This window comes from Trichoplusia ni, chromosome 6 (genome assembly GCF_003590095.1).
Source record: "Trichoplusia ni isolate ovarian cell line Hi5 chromosome 6, tn1, whole genome shotgun sequence".
Taxonomy (NCBI): Eukaryota; Metazoa; Arthropoda; class Insecta; order Lepidoptera; family Noctuidae; genus Trichoplusia; species Trichoplusia ni.
The window spans coordinates 2,729,772-2,752,275 of NC_039483.1; the positions used below are offsets into that span (position 1 = coordinate 2,729,772).

At 34.0% G+C, this 22,504-nt stretch overlaps 3 protein-coding genes across 3 annotated transcripts in view; 1 reads left to right on the top strand and 2 right to left on the bottom strand.

The window, feature by feature from the left end:
- Positions 1-432: 432 nt before the first annotated feature.
- Positions 433-9,023, bottom strand: LOC113494677 (NADPH-dependent diflavin oxidoreductase 1). The gene is made up of 7 exons (XM_026873084.1): positions 8,564-9,023; positions 8,066-8,355; positions 7,512-7,695; positions 3,669-3,889; positions 2,142-2,417; positions 1,412-1,638; positions 433-932 (listed from the first exon to the last, which is right to left on the bottom strand). Exons 1-7 carry the CDS (start codon positions 8,946-8,948, stop codon positions 707-709), a joined length of 1,809 nt encoding a protein of 602 aa, XP_026728885.1. The 5' UTR covers positions 8,949-9,023; the 3' UTR covers positions 433-706.
- On the bottom strand, positions 4,328-7,235 carry LOC113494678 (U3 small nucleolar ribonucleoprotein protein IMP4). The gene is made up of 6 exons (XM_026873085.1): positions 6,870-7,235; positions 6,423-6,585; positions 5,846-5,978; positions 5,327-5,465; positions 4,780-4,901; positions 4,328-4,533 (listed from the first exon to the last, which is right to left on the bottom strand). The coding sequence occupies exons 1-6, from the start codon at positions 7,054-7,056 to the stop codon at positions 4,348-4,350; spliced, it is 930 nt and encodes a 309-aa protein (XP_026728886.1). The 5' UTR covers positions 7,057-7,235; the 3' UTR covers positions 4,328-4,347.
- A 1,471-nt stretch (positions 9,024-10,494) lies between the features above and the next one.
- LOC113494679 (large neutral amino acids transporter small subunit 1) overlaps positions 10,495-22,504 on the top strand; it is a 35,672-nt gene continuing 23,662 nt past the window's right edge. The window contains exon 1 of the mRNA XM_026873086.1: positions 10,495-11,023. Within this exon, the coding sequence (XP_026728887.1) occupies positions 11,022-11,023 (2 nt within the window). The 5' untranslated portion in view covers positions 10,495-11,021. The remainder of the gene's footprint in view (positions 11,024-22,504) is intronic.

The window sequence follows — 22,504 nt, forward strand, 5'->3', positions numbered from 1 at the left end:
CACAACAAATTAAATTAATTATAATATTCGAGGTCAACTGGTTATAAAAGAACTGAATATTTTTAATAAAATAACTCCCGAATACTAAACCTTATATCTGTCTCTATTCGCGACTGTCAGGAGACAATTCGGTTATACGGGGTGTTGCCTATGTTTATTTTGTGATGTTTTTTAAAAAATACTTAAAGATATATCTAGGTTTCAAACAAAAAAAATCCTCAAATTAGTATTGCAGTAGTTTACTTAGCATCATTAACAGGATAAGTTAGATTAGTGACGTCATAAACGTCCACTTCTGAATTTAATTACCGTAAAACAGGGTGAATAGAGTTTCAAGGGCTAAATAGAAGTTATTATTATTTTGGGGGTTTCATGAATATTTTCTTACACAAAAATGCTTAAACACAATTATTTAATGAAATACTTGAGAATTTTCATATAATCTTTATATTTGGTCTTGTTAAACGGCCAAATTTTAGTAAAAACTCTGGTTCTATCCACCCCAAAACAGCCTCTATTCACCCTGTTTTACCGTACCCATTAATTTTTAAATTGTTCGCAAAGAAGCAATTTACGGGTATAACATTTGACCAGGCTTTTTTACCCAGCTGTGAGACTGAACCAGGTTTCTACTAACCTGATATTTCCTTACATTGACTGACTACCAAACAGTTAACATACCCAGTCATATCTACTTGTACAGTATTCACCAGGCTTCCACTTGGAACCTGCCTTCGGTCTCCAACCTCTTCATAAAGGCCTTGGCGTCGTCCAGGGCGTGTCCTCCTGTCTTGCACAGCACGTCCTCTATGAACGCGTCCCGGACGTTGTCTGGCATGTTCTTAGCGTTGCCAGATATGTAGATGTAGGCGTTGTTGTTGATAAGTTGCCAGTGTAGCTCTCTGTGCTCCGCGATTTTGTGTTGGACGTAACTGTTGGGGTTAGAATCGTATAATTTTTTTGTTAAAGAAGGTGGTTAAAGAATATAAAAAAGCAGACAGGATATCCGTTCGTAAACAAGAGGTGTGGCTCAAGAAATTGATTGATGTTTTGTAAATTTCAAGTAAGGAGTCGTTTTTTATCAAGTTGGCTTTTAAAAATTGGTGCATGATAATAAATTATAATAATCCGTAAACTTCGCTCCGTAAGAATTAGAGTGTGTCATGTACTTTTATCAATATCCCTTCATAGACGAGGCAACTCAAATGTAAAATACACGCAATTTTACACCTCAAGCATTTACGGCTACATTGTAAAAATGCCTTAGCAGCCTTACATGATTTTTTGAACTAATGACACTTACATTCACCACAAAATATCAAAACACAAGTACTGGAGAACAGCCAGATAAAGGCATATATAACCATCATTGCCTGTTTACAAATAATAACAACAACAGAAAAACACTTACACTTTATTCTCCTGATCTCTAGAGAAAGCACAGTAGAGAGTCAACTTCTTCTCCTCTACAAGTCTCTCCAATTCCTCCTTGCAATGGAAGTCCTTATCTTTGTACCTGCAGCCGAAGACCAGGTGCAGGACATCCTTATCAGCCGTCTGCTGTACCTCTCTCTCTTGGATGAGACTCCTGAAGGGAGCTAGCCCGGTGCCAGGGCCTATCAGAATGTGAGGGATTTTCTGAAAGAGGAACGAAACATTTTACATACGTGTGAAAATATGTTTGCATATTTTGTGACATGGCTTTATTGAAAACAAAAGCAATAACGGATTTGGAAAAAAATAACTGTAAAGTGCTCCAGTACAAATTTTGATTACCAAACATTGTGCATAAAACCATTAAAATGTTAAAAGTATTTTCATAACTTAACCCAGAAAATACACTAAATATGTAGCAACATCTTTATGAACATAACGATTACTTAAACACCGAATTCACACCATTCACAAAGCCGATAAGATCCAGAATCCAATACGCATTCATTTTACTTATTTGAACTTTCATGTACAATTGTGGTACAATAGGCGAATTAAATGCCGCAAGGGATTATCTACAAGTAAACCTTTGGGTCAAATGGAGAAGCAGCTGGAATAGGTACAACATTACAATACGAAAAAATTAAAGTACTACCTACATCTAACAATGGACATTTATGAATGATTCATCTCTCAAAAGTACTTACAACATCGCTCGGGAACGCAAGACTCCCAGTCTTCACCCACCCATAGACCTTGTCTCCAACTTGGAGACATTTCAGCCAGTTCGAAGCCAGCCCTTGTCTTGGTTTCTTCATCTTAGTATTGTACTGAACCACGGCGACTAGCAACTCTATGTTCTGCCCTTCTGAGGGTAGGGCGCTGCTAGCAATGGAGAAGGACCGCGGTTTGATAGTCGAGAATAACTCGAACAACACTTCGAGGCTTAGTTTTGAAGCTGATTTGTGGAAGTCGTGAAGCACCTGAAGTCAAAATAAGTATGCTTATAAAACATTAAATAAATTGATACGGTTTTATAGTATGCAAGTACTTTATAGAGTTGTTTTGCACTGCCTGTGCTTGATACGGTAGGTCCGGGGATGGGTGACCATCGAGTAGTGAGTCAGTGTTTCAGAATGCACGTAAAATTGTGGTTGCTGTCTGTCATTAATACATCTTTGAAAGTTGTTAAGGGTAGTCAGAAGCTAGAAAGTCTGACAACCAGTCTTACTAAAGGGTATCGTGTTGCCCAGGTAACTGGCTTTAGGAGTTCAGATAGGCAGTTGCTCCTTATCCCATTCGCTGCCGATCTAAAGAGTAACAATATTACCCAGTTGCCGCCATACTGTACTATGCAGCCCGCCCATCGGCGGTCCCGGCATCTTAATTATGTATTTTTGCCCGCCCATTGGCGTTTTCGGCATGAAGCTGCAGATTCCGACATGAATCGTTTGATATCGCATCCAAAAAAATCCTAGAAAATGCTATTAATTTGACTTAAGATAACGCGAACGCATAATATAAGCCTTCATTGCTTTTATCAGCCAGCCCTTTGTTTTGGCCCGGCCGACCGGCAGAAGTGCCGGCCGGCTGTCTGGGACGTTTTAGGCCAAAATAAACCCTGCCGAAGGGTTTTTTTTTAAGTAAGAGGCGTTCCAAATGTTTTTTCTTAGTATTTTTTCACAACTTAATCAGAACTTTCTGTTGATCAATGTTTCGAAGGTTTTACACCTTTATGTGAAATAGATGATAACACTTTATTTTTATACACGAAATTCATGCTTAAGAAGTAGCGAGCAGAGTTTTTACATAACTTAATAATAGCCGTTAGTCGTACTAAAATTTACAAAAGTTTAGGACCTCTGATATAAAATCTTGCCTTTTTTCAAAACTTCAAATATCAGCAGGCCATTTGAGTTGCAAATCAATATTAATAAAACAAATCATTACACATTATCTCATTACTTTCTGACGTTATTTCGTAAAGTTATTGCAGTTTAAAATCAAACCGCCCATGGGCGGTCTCGGCGTGAAAGTTAAAAAAAATTGCCCGCCGATGGGCGGGCTCGGCACTGAATGGGTTATACAACACTGGTACTTAGTTGTATCCAGTTAGACTAGAAGCCGACTTTTTCTTTACTTTATTAGTATAATAACTATATTCAAGAACGGTGTTTATTCTTAATAATAATAATTCTTTGACAATATTTATCTTTTCTTCCAATGCATCTTACCTCAAGCACAGTCCTCTTCGGCCTCCGACTGTAATTAAGCCACTCCTCCTGCCCCTCCGGGGAGCTGAGCTCTATACACTTGTCTCTCTCTAACGCGTCCTCCGACACCTGCCCTAGAAGAGAGAAGACGTACTGCGTTGGGTAGCAGCGCAGGTCCCAGTACTGTTCTGCTATCTCGTATATTGTGTGAGGTTGTTGCAGGAATTCTGGTACTGGCATGTCTGAAAAGAACCGCGATATAGACGCCTTATAACTTTGTGTTCGGAAGAATAAATCGTTGTCAAATAAACATAGTAGGTCATTTCTCACACTCATTTGTCTATGTTTGTTGTTAATCATTTCACTTTTTTGTTCGAAATAGGCAATTAAAGATATTAATTTGCCTTTTGAAAAGATAAAGTTTAGTGTATTGTACCAAGCAGTATCTTACAAAAGTTACGTGTCGAAACCTTTCATTACAATTAAAATATCTGTTTTTTTTTTAATATTATGAGTACATAAATTATTAGATGAGTAGATAAATAACTTCTGATAAAAATACAACGTAGTCCTTGGTGACTGACTTATTTTCTGCCGCAGAAAGTCTCCTTCAGAAAATAAGTCGGTCGAAAATAATTGAAGGGGGGAGGTGACATAGGCAAACATAATAATAACACATATTTTTATAAAATGATTTATTTTATTCGTCTTCCTGCCAGCCGTCCTCGTTGCTAAGGAACCTCCTCTTGGCGGCAGTGTTCATGTAGGGCCGCAGCGCCCACTCGGTGTCGGCGGCGTCTAACGCGTCCAGAGTGCCTAATTTTATTTCATAAAGCTTCATCTGGAAGCGAGGACCGATCTCTGAAAGCTCGATTTCTTTGCCGGCCTGAAAAGAGGAAATTTAATAAGAAAAAAATAGATACATTTAAAGTAGTAAGCAACTTAATTGTCAATTGCATCATTTTTATTTAAAACTTATCAATCTATTAATTTACATTTTTAAGCAAATTAATTATTTAATGTAAGAGCAGGTCTTTAAATGTGCAATACATGTATAATACAGTCTGCCAGACTGAGATACGGCCCAAGCATGATTGAATTAATCTTTATTTTTGCTCTAATAAAACTATACCTTTCTATAAGTGTGTTGTCTAAAGCATATGTAGTCATCATTGTTAGCGAATGTGATCACTCGCTTCGAGTCAGGTTTCGGCACCGGGAACAAATACTTCAAAATACTCATGGTCCTCAAACCTGGGAACAATTAAAGAAAATCATGATAAAAGAATAAAAAACCTACATTTTTTTATTTACATGGCATTTTCTAAATAAATTTCCAAACTTTTCCACAATATTTATAGCAAACACTGAATAACTCAATATGCACTGCAATAACAATAATTTGTGGTCTCTGAATAAATGATTGCAATAATCATTTTTGAACCAAAAACTTGTTACAAAGCATATTGATCCTAAGCAGTTGCTTGAATAAATGATGTGCTAGCATAATAAATTATATAATTAATTTGTCTTTACAATTTATCATATCACTGTGTCCCACACACAGTGGGCTAGAGGAAAAAAATATCATTATACGCACTAGCAGCTGATGTGTGGTTTCTGTGAAATTTCTCATGAACATTATCAGAAAATACAACAAATCAATCCTTATAACTCACCTAAGTCAGTCTTAAAGTTATGGAATACAAGATGTGGGAACTGCTCGCTCATAGGCCCGATGTCGGGGATATCGTGACGCATCACAACTCCTGACAGAGTGAAGGATGCTGTTGGTCCATAGGGGAGGTGGCAGATTACCTGAGGAGATAAAATGTTAATTATGATATTGATATTTATTTAAGTAATTAAAAATGAATTGATGATAATGATAAATTTAGATTATGGTCTTTAATATGAATGGTAACTGTTTCAGTTACCCCAAAAACTGGGCTAATGATAGTGAACCTAAAATTTCCTCAATTTAAAATTACTTGTTTGCAACAGCAAATGTGTCTTCTATACTTCACTAAAACACAATAGATTTTTATAAAAAGCTGGGATGAGCTAGAATATGTTTGTAAATGTAGTAATGAAGCATATATATGTATATTTTGCTCCACCTGTCATTTTCATGTATTTTTTTATTATTAAATACAATTTTTATACAAAGTCCAGTTTCATTAGCCGTCTTAACTCACCAAACTATCAGGAACACCTCTATGTTCATGCACCACAATAAAGTCTGTGACCTCATTAGCCCGGCAAGCATGTATCAGCTGAGACATCTCATAACCACCACGGTTCATGCGCTGACTATTTGGGAATATTAACCTGAAAGTAAGGTGAGTGTTTATAAAATGCTGGGAATTCAATTAGAATAACAATCTAGGAAAATGTATGATTCTATTTAGGACATTGTTTAGTTAATAAATAAACTCTATTATATAATTAACTTTTCAAGATGAGATAAGAAATATAAATCTTTCTCCGGCACTTATAACAAAGTCAAGTGGTAATTCATTAATTCATAATTTATTGTAGGGTAAAACTCATGAGTAATTTTAATTAATCACCCCCACATAAATTACAGTTATTATACTGATAATGAACAAAATTCAATTGAAGTTGTCCATCACAGATACTAAAAGTTCAATTTTTTTGGTACTTTGTAACTAGTTAGGAGACAGATCTGGATGGCATGCAATTGGGGAAGCCTATGTCCAGCAGTGGATGATGATGATGAAGCAACAAGTTTATAAAATATGCTTTACCAACCTAAGTTCCTTAACAAACATCTTGAGCCTGGCACTGGGCTCCCTGGAAGTGGTGATCATGATCTTGGGGTCTTCAACACCAGCGTATCTGTATTCATCATCCTGTGAGCTTAATGTATTGGCACCGCCACTGAACCCACCAATCACTGCTGCTCTTTCAGGCCCTGCAATGTTTTAGTGTTTGGATGTAGACTAGAATAGATTATTTCATGACTTAATTATATTTATACTGCTTTGCTTAGCTAAATAATGAAAATATGGCGACTTTTTTATTTCAAGTTAAGAATGACTCAGGTTGTGCAGTACAATCAACGAAAAAGCTTACTTAGTAGCAGCTTAGGGCGAAAATATTGACATATTTAGCCAAGTAAGCGAAATCTTAGGTTATAACTGTTTGTTTCAATCAATTCTAGAGAAAGATATTAATAAATGAGCATTTAAAACTTACCTTTATCTTCATAATCTATTCTCTTCTGTAGTGCGAGAGCCTCCTTTCTTAAATCTCCGTGAATTGGTATGTTTTCTTCTAAACACTTTTTCAACTGATCCTTTTTCGCTTGTATGTTCTTTTGCTTGTCTTCTACCGACTTTCTGTACAAGTACTCGCGGCGCAAACGCGCCTGCCTTCGCAGCATTTTGTATTTTTAGTATAACTATTTATTATTTTACGTAAAATAAAGTATTTTTATTTTATAAACATCACGCACTCCAAGACGAAGGCGCTGCGTGACAGTTTGGCACGTGTTGTTTTGACACTGACAGTTTGCGTTTAGTTACCTAGCAGTTGTATCATCCATACTTGGTTAAAGGATTAGATTTAAATAAAACATTTTCACGCTATTACTTTAATTAACTTGCAAAAATACTATTTTTTTTAATTACTACTGTTGTAAATGTTAACTACATCTTCAACAGTAGTCATTAAAGTTTAATGGTAAAAGCGTCTATGCAGTTAAAGTTTTCATCGGTAATAAACTAAACGCATTTATAGGAGCGTTTACAAAGGAAGTTTTGGAATAGTAAAAAAAATAACATTAGATTTAAAAAACATAGTAAACAAAAAATTACAAAATTAAAAGAAAAAACTTACCATTGTGCAGTTCTTCAACTATCAAATTGTAATGAGGTTTAATATCAATATTGTGCTCATCAAATATACTGAATAGGTCTTCTATATCCTCTTTACTGTTGCGTGGTCGAATATTGAAAACATCGCCTGGTTTATAATTGATTCTTTTATCATTGGTTGTTCTTAAAGTCATTAATCTAACATCCTAAAATATTTCAAAAATGTTGATAAGGTACCATTTTGAGATAAAATTGGGTAATTAAATAATTATCAATGGTCATTGTTTACATACGTTGTTTTGTATTTTACAGATAATATTTTTGTAGAGATAAGGTCTATACCTTAAATAGTTAAAATATTTCCTTTCAAATAGCATAAAATACTTGGAAGTTTAGGATTATTCCCAGTATCTTACTGATTTCAACCATCAATTTACCCATCAATAAAATATCTCTATCACTATCAAAATGGTCCAGATATATAAGCAAGAGATAACACACATACATATCACTTAAAAAAAATTCCTTCTATATATATTAGCTTGATAAATAGTAACTTAGTAATCAAGAACATACTTGAAAATGTGTTTCATCTGTGGTCCGCACATTCTTCTCCAATTCAAACAAAGTAGAATCTATAAAATGGTCCTTGGCCCCTTTAGCAAAATATATATCATCTGTCAAGCCTATACATACACTCTTCTCTTCACATTTTTGTAAAGACACTTTCCATCTTGGTATAAAAGTAGTTTTTATATTGTCCGTCTGTATGTGTGGGTAGTACTGTTTTAATATAGCTAAGTACTGTTTTAGCCAGGGGGCCATCACAGCATCATGGCCCATGTCATGCTGGTAGTCACAAAGCCCTGTAACAAAATTAAAAAAAAAAGTTTATACTCATGACTGTAAGATTAGAGGTCTGTTCCAAATTTAAGGGTACAGATAAACTGCTTACTTTTATCTTGATAAATAGTCAAATGATACAGATATCATGATTTGTTTTCGTATGATAAGTAATCTAACATGATTTCTCACCAGTGCATTTTAGAAATTCAAATTTTAAATGTTAATTACCTATGTCGAGTAACGGCGTTGCCCCCAGCTGCAGCAGCCGCTTGTGAAGCTTTTTTCCAGCAAAATTGAACTTTAAATACGAAGAATCACCCAAACCGAGAACACCAAATTTTAACCTCACTAATGAATTCGAAGGCAGGCTTTTCCGCAGCAGAAACTTCCAGAACCTCTTCATATTGTCCGGCTCATCTCCCTGGCCGGAAGTTGCACACACAAATATAGCAAATTCCTCTTTAATAAGCCTAGATATCGGATAATCGTCCATGGCTTGGACCGGCCCACGAAATCCTAAAACCTTTGTTATCCGCCATATTCTTTCAGCGATTTCTTGAGCGGTGTAGGTCTGGCTGCCGTACAGCACGACAAGTCTTGGTTGTTCACTCATTCTATTAAAAGACTACTTTACTATATGAGGTACAAACAAATACAATTGCTATCAGCTGTTTTGACAAACCATGACGTTTCGATTATCGTGCTTGACTTTGACAGACCACAGAAATGTTCCGTGATACGGAATAGCTGTTTCATTTTTGTTTCTAATTAGTGTTTAAAATGTTTTGTAATACAAAAGGAAAACTTTGTTGTTTTGTCAAGTTGTGGTTAGTTTATTTTTTAAATAATAAGAATGATTTGTGCTTTTATGAACGGAGATTCTATGGTGAATTATTTAAATTGCAGCTACCGAAGATATTTCAATGCATTTTCACAATGGTCACCTGTTTTGGTACTCCAGTAAACAGCCAACTAGTAACAGTATGAGTTAAGTTGAACCTCGCTATCAGTATTTACCTACTAAAAGTATTATAGGTACGTAGCTATAGGTAGGTGCTTAGCTGTATTGTGTGGGCAAGGGTAAAAACCGGTCAAGTGCGAGTCAGATTCGCAACAGGGTTTCGTACAAATGAGGCATAGAACAACAAATTTACAAAAAATTACGCCGCTACCGTCACTTTTAAAATTGTTGACTGTAACGACCAATATTTTACCTAGATATTTATTGACGGTAAAAGTTATCCAGCCTGGTGACAGTTGGATAGACAGCGCTTCCTTAGAAATGGGGTTACGTTTCACCCTTTGCGTACGGATCCCTAAAGAAGGAAGAAGGAAGCTAAGTACATGATTTCATTAGCACCCTATTGCTAAAAAACTGGAGACCCTCTGCTTGTGACCTTATCATGAAGTTCAGGCCCATCATGGGCACTCAATCGCGCTATCTCCCTTATTGCCCGCCTAATGTACCAAGTGTACCAACCTACTTACACGTAGCGTAGGCAGCTGATTATATATTTTTAAATAAATGAAAACATTAATATTATGACTCTAGTTATCATTTTATTTTTTTGCAAAATTTGCGTTGACTAATTGTATGCAAGTGTCATTTCTAAAAATAAATGTTTTTTTTTTTCAATACCCCTAACTGTTGAGACATTTGCAATGCTACTTATATATGTGGTCTAGTGCTTAAACGCTATCTAAATTTATGTTAGGTTGGAAGCCGACCCCAACATAGCTGGGAAAATGCTAGCCCGGTGATGATGATCTTTTTTAGACGTATTTAAACTGCCTTTTCCTATACCTATATGAAAGTTTAAAACATTACTCATTTGGGCCGTCATGTACCTACACATATCAGAGTTACCAAAACCACATAGTATTTGGATACGATAAGTCCCTCATTAAGTGGTGACGCTTATCAGTTTAATTTCCGCTTCACCTCATAAAACTCTGAAGTTAAACTAATTATTCAATGTATGTACGAGTACCTATGTGATTTTATTATTTTTAGGCAATTTAGAATTTAAAAGGGAAGCCCCTTTTTAAATTCTTATTTTTATTTATTGATTATTAAGTACCTACATATTTGATATTGTTTAGAACTAAATTAATCGATTTTCATTCTTGAATATTTTAAGTCTTTTATAAAAGTTTATTTGTGCGAATATAGTACGTATATATAATAAAAAAAACATAATTAAAAAGAGAAAGCTCTAAAGTCCACGTGGTCCCGGCGTCACTCATTCATTAATCGTAAAATTTACTGAATCTTGTTCTTTTTTAATGTTATAGTACATCTTTTTTGGTCAGAAAGTAATAATTTTTTCACCAATTCAAGACCCGTTTCCATACTTACACGTAACATCGATACAAGACCCCCTCATTTAGAATTTTAAGATGAAAACCGGCTTTCAGACGTATCAAAGTTTGGGTATTTGGCCCATACGCTTTTAAATCTCCAACCCCATTGCATCCCCCGTTCAATACTATATATACTTTTCTCTATTGCACTCATCGAAAGTGACCTTCTATCTCTTTCATATTTGGCGCACGGCAGTCTCGTTGCCCGTGTTGGCGGGCTTAGTCGCTCCGGCAGAAAAACGCGGGAAAACGTTACAGTGAAGTGACTTTTTATTTCTTAATAGAATCTAGTGAATTAAAAAGAAAAATTAATTGTACCAAAATGTAAGTAATCATTTTACTAGCGTTTGATTATTTAAATTCTTACTTATATACGGGTTTTAAGCGTACTAAAAATTTTTAACCTTTGACATTTCTATATTTATAGTTTTTTTTTATGAATAAAATCAAGTTTGGTATTTTAAGAAAAACTTAAATATTTTAATGTAAATAAACCCGAATGTATATCAAGAAAATAATATCTTAGATATTTTTTTCATCCGCATAAAGTAATTATTTCACGTTTAAAAAAATCTTGAGTGTTTTTAATAAAACCTTGTGCCCATTTTTTGTTCCGTGAATACCAGCAATAAAAAAATGTTTAGGTATATTGCTTGCTGGTAAACATAATGAACCAAAGGGTTGGTGTTTATTAGTTAAGTCATTTTATTATAAAATATGTCTATAATATATTTTACTAAAATAAATCAATTTTTGAAAGGCTAAATCTTGACTGCCGTTAAGTAAGTTACAACCCAACTCATGGCTTTACACCTATTTTTAGATAATCGACGTAATTAATATGTAAAGTTGACAATGCGAGCTTCGTTTAAATCTAATGATACCGTTAACTCTAGCAATAGTACTTATTTGCAATTTAAACAAAACCTATAGGTATGTAATGTTAAAAGCAAAACCTTAACGCCGGTAATATACGTCAATATAACGTCATTGGTTAAAGATAACAAATAAAACAATGTTAATAACGTAAGCTTTTTTATACGATTTACACTTTTTTTAATATCACTTGCAATCATTGTTGCCTATTTAAAAAAAAAACAAACTCAAATCTATGCTCATTACTATAATTGGATACCATAATTAAAAAAAAAAAATGTAATAAGCTATAACACATTCCAATTTCAAACATTCAGCTCAATTTTCCCGCCCGGCGACTTGCGTCAGATGAAACACGTGGCGTCATCGATCGCCCCCCGCCCCCCCCTTACCCCCGCATCTAGGGGTACGAGTATAACCCCAAAATGTCTTTTACCTTTGACCCCAAGCGTCCGACTATGTTAAGATAAATCTATACTATACGAAATTGGAATCTTTTAGGGGACTTAAGTTTCGAGATTGGAAGATTACTTTCAATTTCAATAGTAGCTAAAACATTGATGGATTTTTACAAAAATTGTAAGACGTGGAATTGACTTTAAAAGACACCCTTTACAGCCCATTTTTGCCGTGTCTATAAGTGTCATATAAGATTCATATTAGAATTGATATTTAATTTATTTACGGAGATTTTGCTCAGTCCATTACGCATTCTTGAGATAACAGCATACGTATTTCTAGTATACCCCAGATAACTATAAAGGTCGAAGGTTAAACGAAGGTCGGACGGATTTCATAGGGTGTAGAGAGAATGGGGGATGATAATAAGAACATTTTAGGTCATTTTTAAGCTTTCAGATAAGCTTAAGCTATAGTTCTAGACTATAACGCATTTGTATGCAGGAAACAGCAGAGTATTAAGTACTGGTCTTATACATTTACGCGTGTTGTGACAATATTCTTCTAAATAAATCAAAATGTGTACTATTATTTTCTAAAGTGGTAATAGATAGGTAGATAAGAAGGAGAATTGATAAAGATGTCTTGGAAAATCAATATGGCCGATTAAAAAAAAGTTTCACTTATGGAACTGAAAATATTTTTATTCCATTGCGTTTAACATGTTTCCACCCAGCTTCGATGTATTTTTATTTTTGTAGTCAAACATCTATAATGATATATAGATTTTTTTTTTATGTGAATTAAAAATAAATTAACCATAATCAAACAACCTTAACTACTTTTTTTAAACTTGAATTAAAAAAATAGGCCACGACGTCACTATACATTACCTAATTTAGTCAACTATCTGCAATCTATGATGTAAGCATATTAAACGGTCTCAGACCATACAATTTTGCTGCATTACAAGATCTGAGCGTCTTCATCTTGCAAATATCTAGATTCTAGACAAAATAAAAAGCCAGACTTCCCTGATTCAGCAACCCAGCCAGCTATTTCGTCATACTATAGCACAATTAATACAAAATTGCCGCAAAGAGCTTATGCAATAGCCAATAGATATTTCGTTCTCTAACAATCGCAATTACTTTTTTCAAGGTGCAACTCATTTGTCAAATTACTCTTTTATTCGATGAATAGATTACTCTGAAACTGTCATTTCATTTTAATTCTTTAGTTTACATCAAAATCAAATAATCTGGACAAGTTTAACAATCTTTGACAAAGTGAAAAAGCCCTTTCATTAAGTACTTTCTGGCTTCTTTAAAGCTCTTAAATTATTATTTTTTCTTCCTTGTAACTCCCATTTCTGAGCTTAGTGTCTCCTAGTCCACGAAGTACTATTCCATATTCTGTGCCAAGACATCTACGATCTGAGCACTTTTATTAACCCAAAGAAAGTTTATGACAACTAATGACATTGGTTTCCAAGCGAATACCGCTATACAAACTTATAGGGTCATGCAAATAGACACAAACTAAAGTTACCGGGTATTGCCAAATAAAGTATATTCGCTTATAAAAGTATTCAGATCTGAGAGACGATCAAGGTCTATCAGGATATTTTTAATCCCCGACGCAAAAAGAGTTGTTCTCTGTCTGTTGCATCATAGCTATCGCTTTAAGCGAACGGATTGAGCGATTTCAACTGTTTGTTTTATCAAAGCTTATGTGCGAGTGTAGCTAAGACACGTTATAATGCAGCATAGTGCCATTGAAAAGTTGTGGGGGTCAAGATTTTTCTGTTTAAAAAAAAAATCATTTTATTGAAGTCATTTTAATGAAACAGTAAATCATGGCCAGTATTTTTTCATTTCCAAGCTACATGTGATGTCATATCACTGTCTTTTCATAAATGGAATAAACTAAGATGGCGTCAACCACGGGCGTCTACTCAGCAAACGAAATTTCCATTTTGATTTTGATTTTTGAAGAATAAAGGTCAATCTGCATCTACTTAGGTATTGGAATCTTGAAATCCGTCTTATCATTTCATGATATCGCATGGACTGTCTTTCGGCCTTCAACTGTAATAAAATGCACTTGAACTTGTTACGTCATTTATAATGATTTACGATAATAAACTTTATTGCTTTGCAATAAGCCATTATCAGTGCAATGTTATATTGCTTTTTGCCAGATTTGAACTCTTACTAATATGAAATGTTTTATCGGACAGCCTTGGGAAAATAAAGCAGTTTAAATACTCGTCATTGACGCTTACAATCAGTTAGTTTTATCTTTATTTTTCTTTCATATTATTACATTTTTTAAGTCATAGTTAAATGTGTCCAATGAAATTGATTCTAAATAATATGTAGTCAGATAGTTAAGTTTATAAGTTGACTGCATGTTAGATGAAAGTTAAATCTCTCTAATGATTATGAAAGTCATTATATCTCAATTTGATTACAATTAGCTTGTAGCTGACACACATTACCTATTCATGTAAATACTTATTCGATTACTGACATTTTAAAGTCGCCATGATTTTGAACGGGTTATTCTTTCGGACTCACTCACTCGGGGAATTTTGGGGAAATAACAAAAACATAAAAAAAGACTGAGCCGAACTTGATGACATTTTGATGGTCCCAAATGATCAGTTATCCCAAAAATCCGTTTCATCTATTCTGAGTAATGAGGTAACATGAAAAAATACAGATAAACTAAGAACCTTCTTCTTTATGAAGTCGGTTGAAAATCAGGGGTATGTATGTATGTTTAGGGCAAATCTAGCTAAATTGGGAATCCGAAAATGCTACTTACATTTTTATAGTTTGACAGTGCAGCTTTGCAACCTTTTTTTAAAGGACATTATAGAGGCAGCACACAGAGGCCTTCCTATCCAATTTCAGTTTAAAGAAATATGACACCAGTTATCGAACAGGGATCAACCAAATGAGGGATAACAGGCAATAACTATCCTAGAAGATACATTATTATTGTTACAACAATTTTAAGGATAAGGATGGTAATGATGATATATAACAATTTAAGGATATATCCCACTCAAACTACAGCTTTCGATACCCAATCGATATTCCATACAAGCTTTAGGTCAGTAGGCCATGGGTTTACTGACCGTGCCATCGACTAGTTCATTATAGTATTAACTGGGTGGACGATGCAGTTATGAATGATGATCGTAAATCCATCATAAGATACCTAATAACTCCTTGCAGCAAAGTGACATTACTTGAGCCAATGTGTATTTAAATCAAGCTTTTTAATTAGCTATGTTTTACGGAACTATGCAGTTAGCCTTATTAGATTAGATTAGAATATTCTTTATTGTACACCATGGAATTACAGCAGTGATTCTTAATACATACAATGTTAGGGTACAATGGCGGTCTTATCGCCTTATTGCTTGTTAAACTGCTTTAATTGATTATATTTTATCAGTTAGGATCACAATAATGGAAGACAGAACCCCAAAGAGCTTGGCCATTTTTTTGTATGAATGAATGTTTGTTACTCTTTCACGCAAAAATCACTCGACAATGTTGATCAATTTTATTTTGGTACCTACAGAGGTAGTTTAATCTACAACATTTTTAGACAACGCATTATAGTTTTTTATCTATTGATTTTCCCACTGAATTTCTCCTGGATTTTTTGGATGGATTTTTGGAACCACTCACCCAGGCTCATTACATTCGTAAAAAATATTTTTTTCTGCCTTCTGAAAAATAAGATTTTGATTTTCAATTCCGCGGGATTAAACTAGTACTATATAAGAGAAAGTACCTAACTGATAGCTGTGCAAAGGTCACGACTACGTCTCGCGACAAGGCCGTCTCGTAATTAAAATGTAAATAATACTGAACAAATTAAAGAATACAGTCTGCAACGAGGATAGTATTATTTAACTATTGCACTTCTCAACAACAATGTTTTAATCGATGTTTTATGTGTGTTTGGGTTTTACATTATTATATAATCATTTAGAGACAAACGAATCCGAAGAATTCAATATACACAATGTAATGTATTAAAAACCCGTCAAATAAATTAAGGAGTTGCAGTGTAGCGTAAAATGATTAACTATTTAGGTTCCTGTGATTACTTTTTGGAATAATAAAAATATATCTCAGTGCAGAAGCCGAAAATTGATCTCAGTGGCGTGCAATTGGAGAGGCCTATGTCCAGCAGTGGACTGCGATAGGCTTATGATGATGATGATGATGATGAAAAAGTCTAGTAAGTCAGTTAAGATCCTTCAACAATCGGATCGACTACCTCATATAATTTTTTCAAAAATCATGTGTGTTGTATGATTGTGTTACACACATTGTGCGCATGTGCAAGCATCAATTATTCTAACATCGCATATAATGTTTAAAATATATTCAGAAGTAATAATTAAATCTAGGCATACTAGACTAGTTATCTCGTTTCCATATCAGAAAGAACAAAATAATTAAGTTTTACCCAATTAAAATTAACTAAACGCACCGTTGCGTGAAACTATTGATCTAGTTTTAAATAATGTACGTATAAACGACTATCAGATCTGTTTGTTCGTTCCTATTAGGAATAATAAAATCGAAAAAGGTGGAAAATTTGACACAAATAGGTGGACAGCAAGAAAACTGTCATATACAGGTTGTCCGAGGAAAAGTGATGAATAAATCCAGTGATAGAGTCCACTTAAAAGAACATACCACGACCCCAAGTATTTTCGGAGATTATTTCTAGTTCAATTTGTAGGTCGAGAATAAAGAATACTTTCGTGATTCTTGAACGTTGACTTAACTTGTGTAACATTTCTGCTCATATCACCCAGATGAGTTTGTATTGAATATCGATTGGGATACATAGAAATAAATTTGCAAAAAAGGTGTCCAATTGTCTACCAGATATAGCTTTGCGTTAAAATCATTTAAAGATTTCTATTGCTTGACACACCCTGTATAATCCAGCCAAAATTCTCATAGCTACATTTAGGTCATTTTCGTAGCACGCTGTGTGTATACAGTATGTTCAGTTGGCGCCACTAAAGCTAGTGACATAGTTTGGGGCAGACGTCAATTTAGTTAGGAGTATAGTTACGCCACAGGACGTCCAGAAAGTTATTAACTTATTAGGATAAGAAGGTTATGATAGTAATATGAACTAATACATTTCTTATTAGCAAATAAGTAAGAGTTTATCTGTTTAATATGAACCGGTTCTTTTTAGAATTTTTGTTTACGAAGCTCCTGAAAGAGCGTATGACTTTATTATTAAAATTATATTTTATGAAAAGTTATTTGCTTTTGAATTATTTTATTACTTGCTTTATGAATTATTGTTTTATTATGCATGATTATTATATTAGTTGAACACGTGTCAAATTGTTTGATCTTTTGAATCAATCATGAAAAAAAAATCTAGAAATTAGTAAACACTAAAGATAAATAAATAAATCAATTTAAATCACGAAAATCCTAGAAGATTCGTTACAAAATAGAAAAAAAAACCACTTAAAACCATACGTTATAAGTACAGCAACATAACCATAGGTTATAAGTACATTTATTCCCTCTGCCTACCCGTGTACCCCCCTAAGAAGTAACTGACGTCAATCACAAACCGCCCCTAGCGTACAGACATAGGGTTGGAGCCCTACAACTAATCTGGGTCACGGACGACCACTCTGGCAGCTGCTAAACTTGATTCAAAAACAAGTATTAGAGTATTCTCGTACAAAACGCGTTACCACAGAATAAATAATAGTATTAATGTTACATCAATCAAACCAGTTTTTAATTTTAGCAATTTTTATGAGGTTTAGGAAGCGATTTTATATGTTATGTCTCGTCTGAAAAGTAATTGGAATTGGAATTTATACTAATTGGTATTATATTTATATTTTTGGTACAATTCCCGATGAATTGAAGGAAATTGGATTCTAATGACACTCTTCGTATTCTAGTAAGCATTTTGCCATCACAATTATTGGCAATTCAGTGCGGGATGGGACACTCACTGTCAAAACAATGAATTTTCAATTGTTGTGTTGGAAAATGCTTCGGAGAATATGAATTCAATTCATTTTTCTTCAATATTGTAAATAGCGGAAATGGCGCTCTATTTGATTCGTGGGTAGTATATGAGACAAATACAATTTTTTTTTAAAGTTTTTTTATGTATGTATAATTGCTTAAACTTTCCTCAAAATATACCTAACTTGATCTAAATCCATGGCTTGTGTAGTGTTTTATAGTGACATTTTTTAATCTTTATTTTATTCTTGTTCAAAAGAATAACAAATATTTATGGTTATGATTAAACCTGTAAAAACTGATAATAAAAACTGGATTAATATCTGATGAATCGGACCAATAAATGGGGAACACAAACATGTAATCATCATTATCATCACTGCCTTTGTCCTCGCACTGCTGGGCATAGGCCTTCCCTTTTGCCAATTTCTTCGGTCCTGTGCCTACCTTTAATATATCGCCGACCCATCTTGCTCCCGGACGCTTTTTCCTTGTCTTGGCCACCAACACATGTAAACGGTCTGTTAAATAAATATTTCGGACACACTCGGCCAAATGTTATAAATCTATCTTAAAACTAAGACGCTCGATTACTTAATTATTCGTTGATTACTTTCCAAGGTCGTAACAGAAAAAAATGTTTTACTACAATCATAATTTATGCTAAAACAATGCTAACCTTGTTCACTGAAATCGATACTTTAAGATTATAATCGGTTTGTCTTTAGATTGTGAGGTTTTAAGTAAATGACATATTTAATTGAACTTTTACTTAAATATGTGCTTGAGGACCAATTGTTGGCACAGTCCGGTCCTTGGATCCGCGATATTAGAATAACTAGATGGCGATTGTTTATTTCTAATACGGATGTAAATCCATAAGACTTATTCAAATAGAGATTACGAATAACTTACAGGCGTAAGAACGGATAACGCACAACAAACTATCGACCTGACATGATAGGTCTCACAAAATATAAGTCGTTTTTGTAAATGATCGTAAGGTCGCTGTCAGCCTAAACGTTACCAGGCTGTATCACATGACTCGTGGTGGCAAGACAAATGAAATTCCTCAGATAAATTATAATAATTCCGACTCGTACTTGACCGCTTTTCGGCATTTGTTTTCTGTTCAGCAGATTTTCAAGCACTTCAGTTTATTACATTGTTGTTATTAATAACAAGTTTAACATTACATTACCTACACGGACCTTGAATGTAATTCGTGTTTGATTGTTGGATGATTAATTAAACCTCATTTATTGACGTTAACGCTAAATAGGCAGTTGATTTGAATTGATGAAGTGAATCAAATTATACGGAATGCTGAGCTGCAAAGGTATAGACGTTTCCGTTTGAAATTTCAGTTTAAATTAACGTACGAGAGTAGAATGCATGAAAAATATATTTACATGAAATGGGGCTATTATTATTAATAGCTTAAGTAGTCTCCCGTATGGAGAAGGTTTTAAGCATTGATCACCACGATAGCTGACTGCGGGTTGACGATTTTAGCTTTCAATATTTGGATTAGAGGTTTACTCACAATGTTTTCCTTCACTGCTTGTAAGTGGTGTCTAACATTTTTTTAGAAATATAGATATATAAATATTTCCCTGTATGCAATCTGTCGCACAATGCGCGAATTTGTTCTGTAGATGTGAATTGCAGTAAATTTAATTTTGGTACTTCTTCTGCATTGCAGTGGTGCAGCCAAAGTTGAATCTAAATCAGCTCTCTTTTACTATTGGTCTTAGTAATATTGTTTGTAGCGCACAAAGTCGAGGCTAGTACTCCGCATAGGTGCCCTGTACCCTTAGTCATCTTTATATTTTCTCTGTCTCCGGGCTGGGAAAGTCTCGCCAGTAAGTTGGATGAATCAGTCTAAGCCTAGACTATTAATAAAAGACGGTCAGGTCAAAAATATGTGTTGCCAGAACCAAACCCCCACTTATAGTATTTAGTTCCTTTTAAGTCTTTTCACCGCACCTGTTGTTTCTAATAACCCTTCCATACGTAAGTTTGGATAATGGATGCGCAATCTCTATATCTACAGAAATCTCAGCACGACCAAAATGGAAACATGCAGGCAACATAGTCATAATTTTAAACTTTGTTGGCACCAAAAATGTAGTATGTTGCTTCGAGAATAAACCCTGATATGGCTTACGTTATTATTTAAAAAGGATTTCCTATATAGAATAAATAGGAATATGCAATATTGGAAAGTTTGTTATGATACGCTTCAGTGATGTTGAACATAGTTGTGTACGACCATATGAATACTCGTACATATTGATTAAATACATAAGAGGAAAATAAGAATTCACTATGAAATAAAATAAAACCTTTGTTTAACTGTAATATGAAAGATTTTTTTATGAAAGTTCGGTTTTCAGGATATCAATCAAATATCTCAAAGTTTAGTAGTTGATTTACTACATTACTTACTTTAATAGATGTTATAGTAGTGGCATTCATAATCTTGTAAAGTAATACTCATTCTGATTGACCAATTGTAGCTGTTTTTGAAAGCTGAAAACTTAAGTGTTCTTTGTGCAAATGTCATTCAATTGCTTATTAAGCTTTCAGTAAGGCAGTGATTTACTTCCAAGAGAAGCAAAATCAAAGTATAAGGTTTTATTTCAAATACGAGTCTAGTTTCAAGTTATTCGTATACCGAAGGATCTACTAGAAACTCTATACCTAAAATATGTAAACTATTGTATTGTATAATATTCATAAACAATTGCAACTTTAGAATCCCGGCAGCAATCATGAACTATCGCTTTGTAACACATTGGGAACTTGAAACAGGGTAACAGTTGTGACCCTTCGACCTGAGATAGCTGCTATCTCTCTCCGTCATTCTGTTAGAGTTAATTATCAGATTGTTGACGGTATTTCGTTTCAATATTACATATTATTTGTCAAGATAGGTTAAAAATAGACTTGAATCTTTCCTTAAGTGTAAATGATAATGTAACACGTGTCCCTGTCCATCTTGGTGTGCAGTATTTTCGGGTTTTATATAACCTATATCACTCGCAAATAATGTGGTAAAATATTTGAAAATCAGATTAGCAGTTTCTAAGATTCACTGTTACAAATTTTACCTTTTTAAAATAAAGATATGATTAAGTGCCCTGAAAAAGACCCTGTAGGGAATTTCCGATTCGTGTTATAATAACGACAACATAAGAAGGTTTTAATATATATTTTGATGGATACTTCCATTAAAACTTTGACAGTGCTTAATGGATTCCGTAAACAATTCCAGGAGTGGAAACTCAAATCGATAAGAATTAGTTCAATAAAGGCAAACATTTCACAACATTTGGTTTTGTCGGTCTTTGTACTGTATTTTACACACAAACATACAAACAAACATACCTAGATAGTATTCGAATAAAAAGGTCTTCAATCATTCATTTTCCTGGTTTAAATGGTTCAGACTGATTTTACATAGATGACCAACAAAAGCACTTTAAAAACAACATCTAACATAAAAAAAAAACAAACAATACAAACTACATAATCTATAAATACTACATTTCATACAGCAAAACATTCATACATCACATTTTTCTTTGATGCTCACACAGTCAAATGCTTGATTCAGAACTAAAATAAAAGTGGTTCAAGCGTGCGTCCTTGAGGGACCCCAGCGAAACGTTTCTATTTAGCCCTCTGTGTGACGGTCCTTTGACCGCGCACAAAAGATGTCTGGGAACATTTCTTTGTGATGTTCACATGGCACTCAATTGGATTTAAATCTTTTGTACGAACTGATTTGTGTACTGAATTCTTGTATGCGCTGATAAGGAAATACTGGTCTCAAAGGAACTGGAATATGTTTTACATGTCATGTATTACCGTTGAACAGAGATATAGGATATATAGTATAAAGAATCTCTTTTGTAAAGAAGCTCTTTAGTCATAAGCTTTCATTAGCTTTATTATAATTTAACGCAAAATCATTTTCTCTGTCTAAGGATGAAGAAAAAAAATATTACTAACAGATGTCATGTGATTATAAAACAACATAAGGCTAATAGCATTATGCAACAAATTGAAAATCACTAACTACTACGCCGTAGCGCTACGAAGCCCAAAATGCATAATCCAATTTACGATTCTCATTGCCTCGACATTATCTTCAGTTAAATTAATATCACCTTTATTCCATACTATTAAAGTTTATTTTCATAAGCCATCGTTGAAATTAGCCTGAGAGTCTATACGGTCAACACCACAATCCAAATGACAAAACTGTTTTAATTAATAAAACAGTTTTCTGTGAAATGCAGGCAAATAATAATGGTTATTTTTTTAAGAAACGGTTTACTCAAGCATATTTATCGGGATAAAGGGAGTTCCTAATCATGAAGTGACTTCAATCTTCAATCGAAAATTACTAAAAAAAAATGAAAATAATTAAGAACACTAAATAAAATAAAACTCTTCGTTTGTC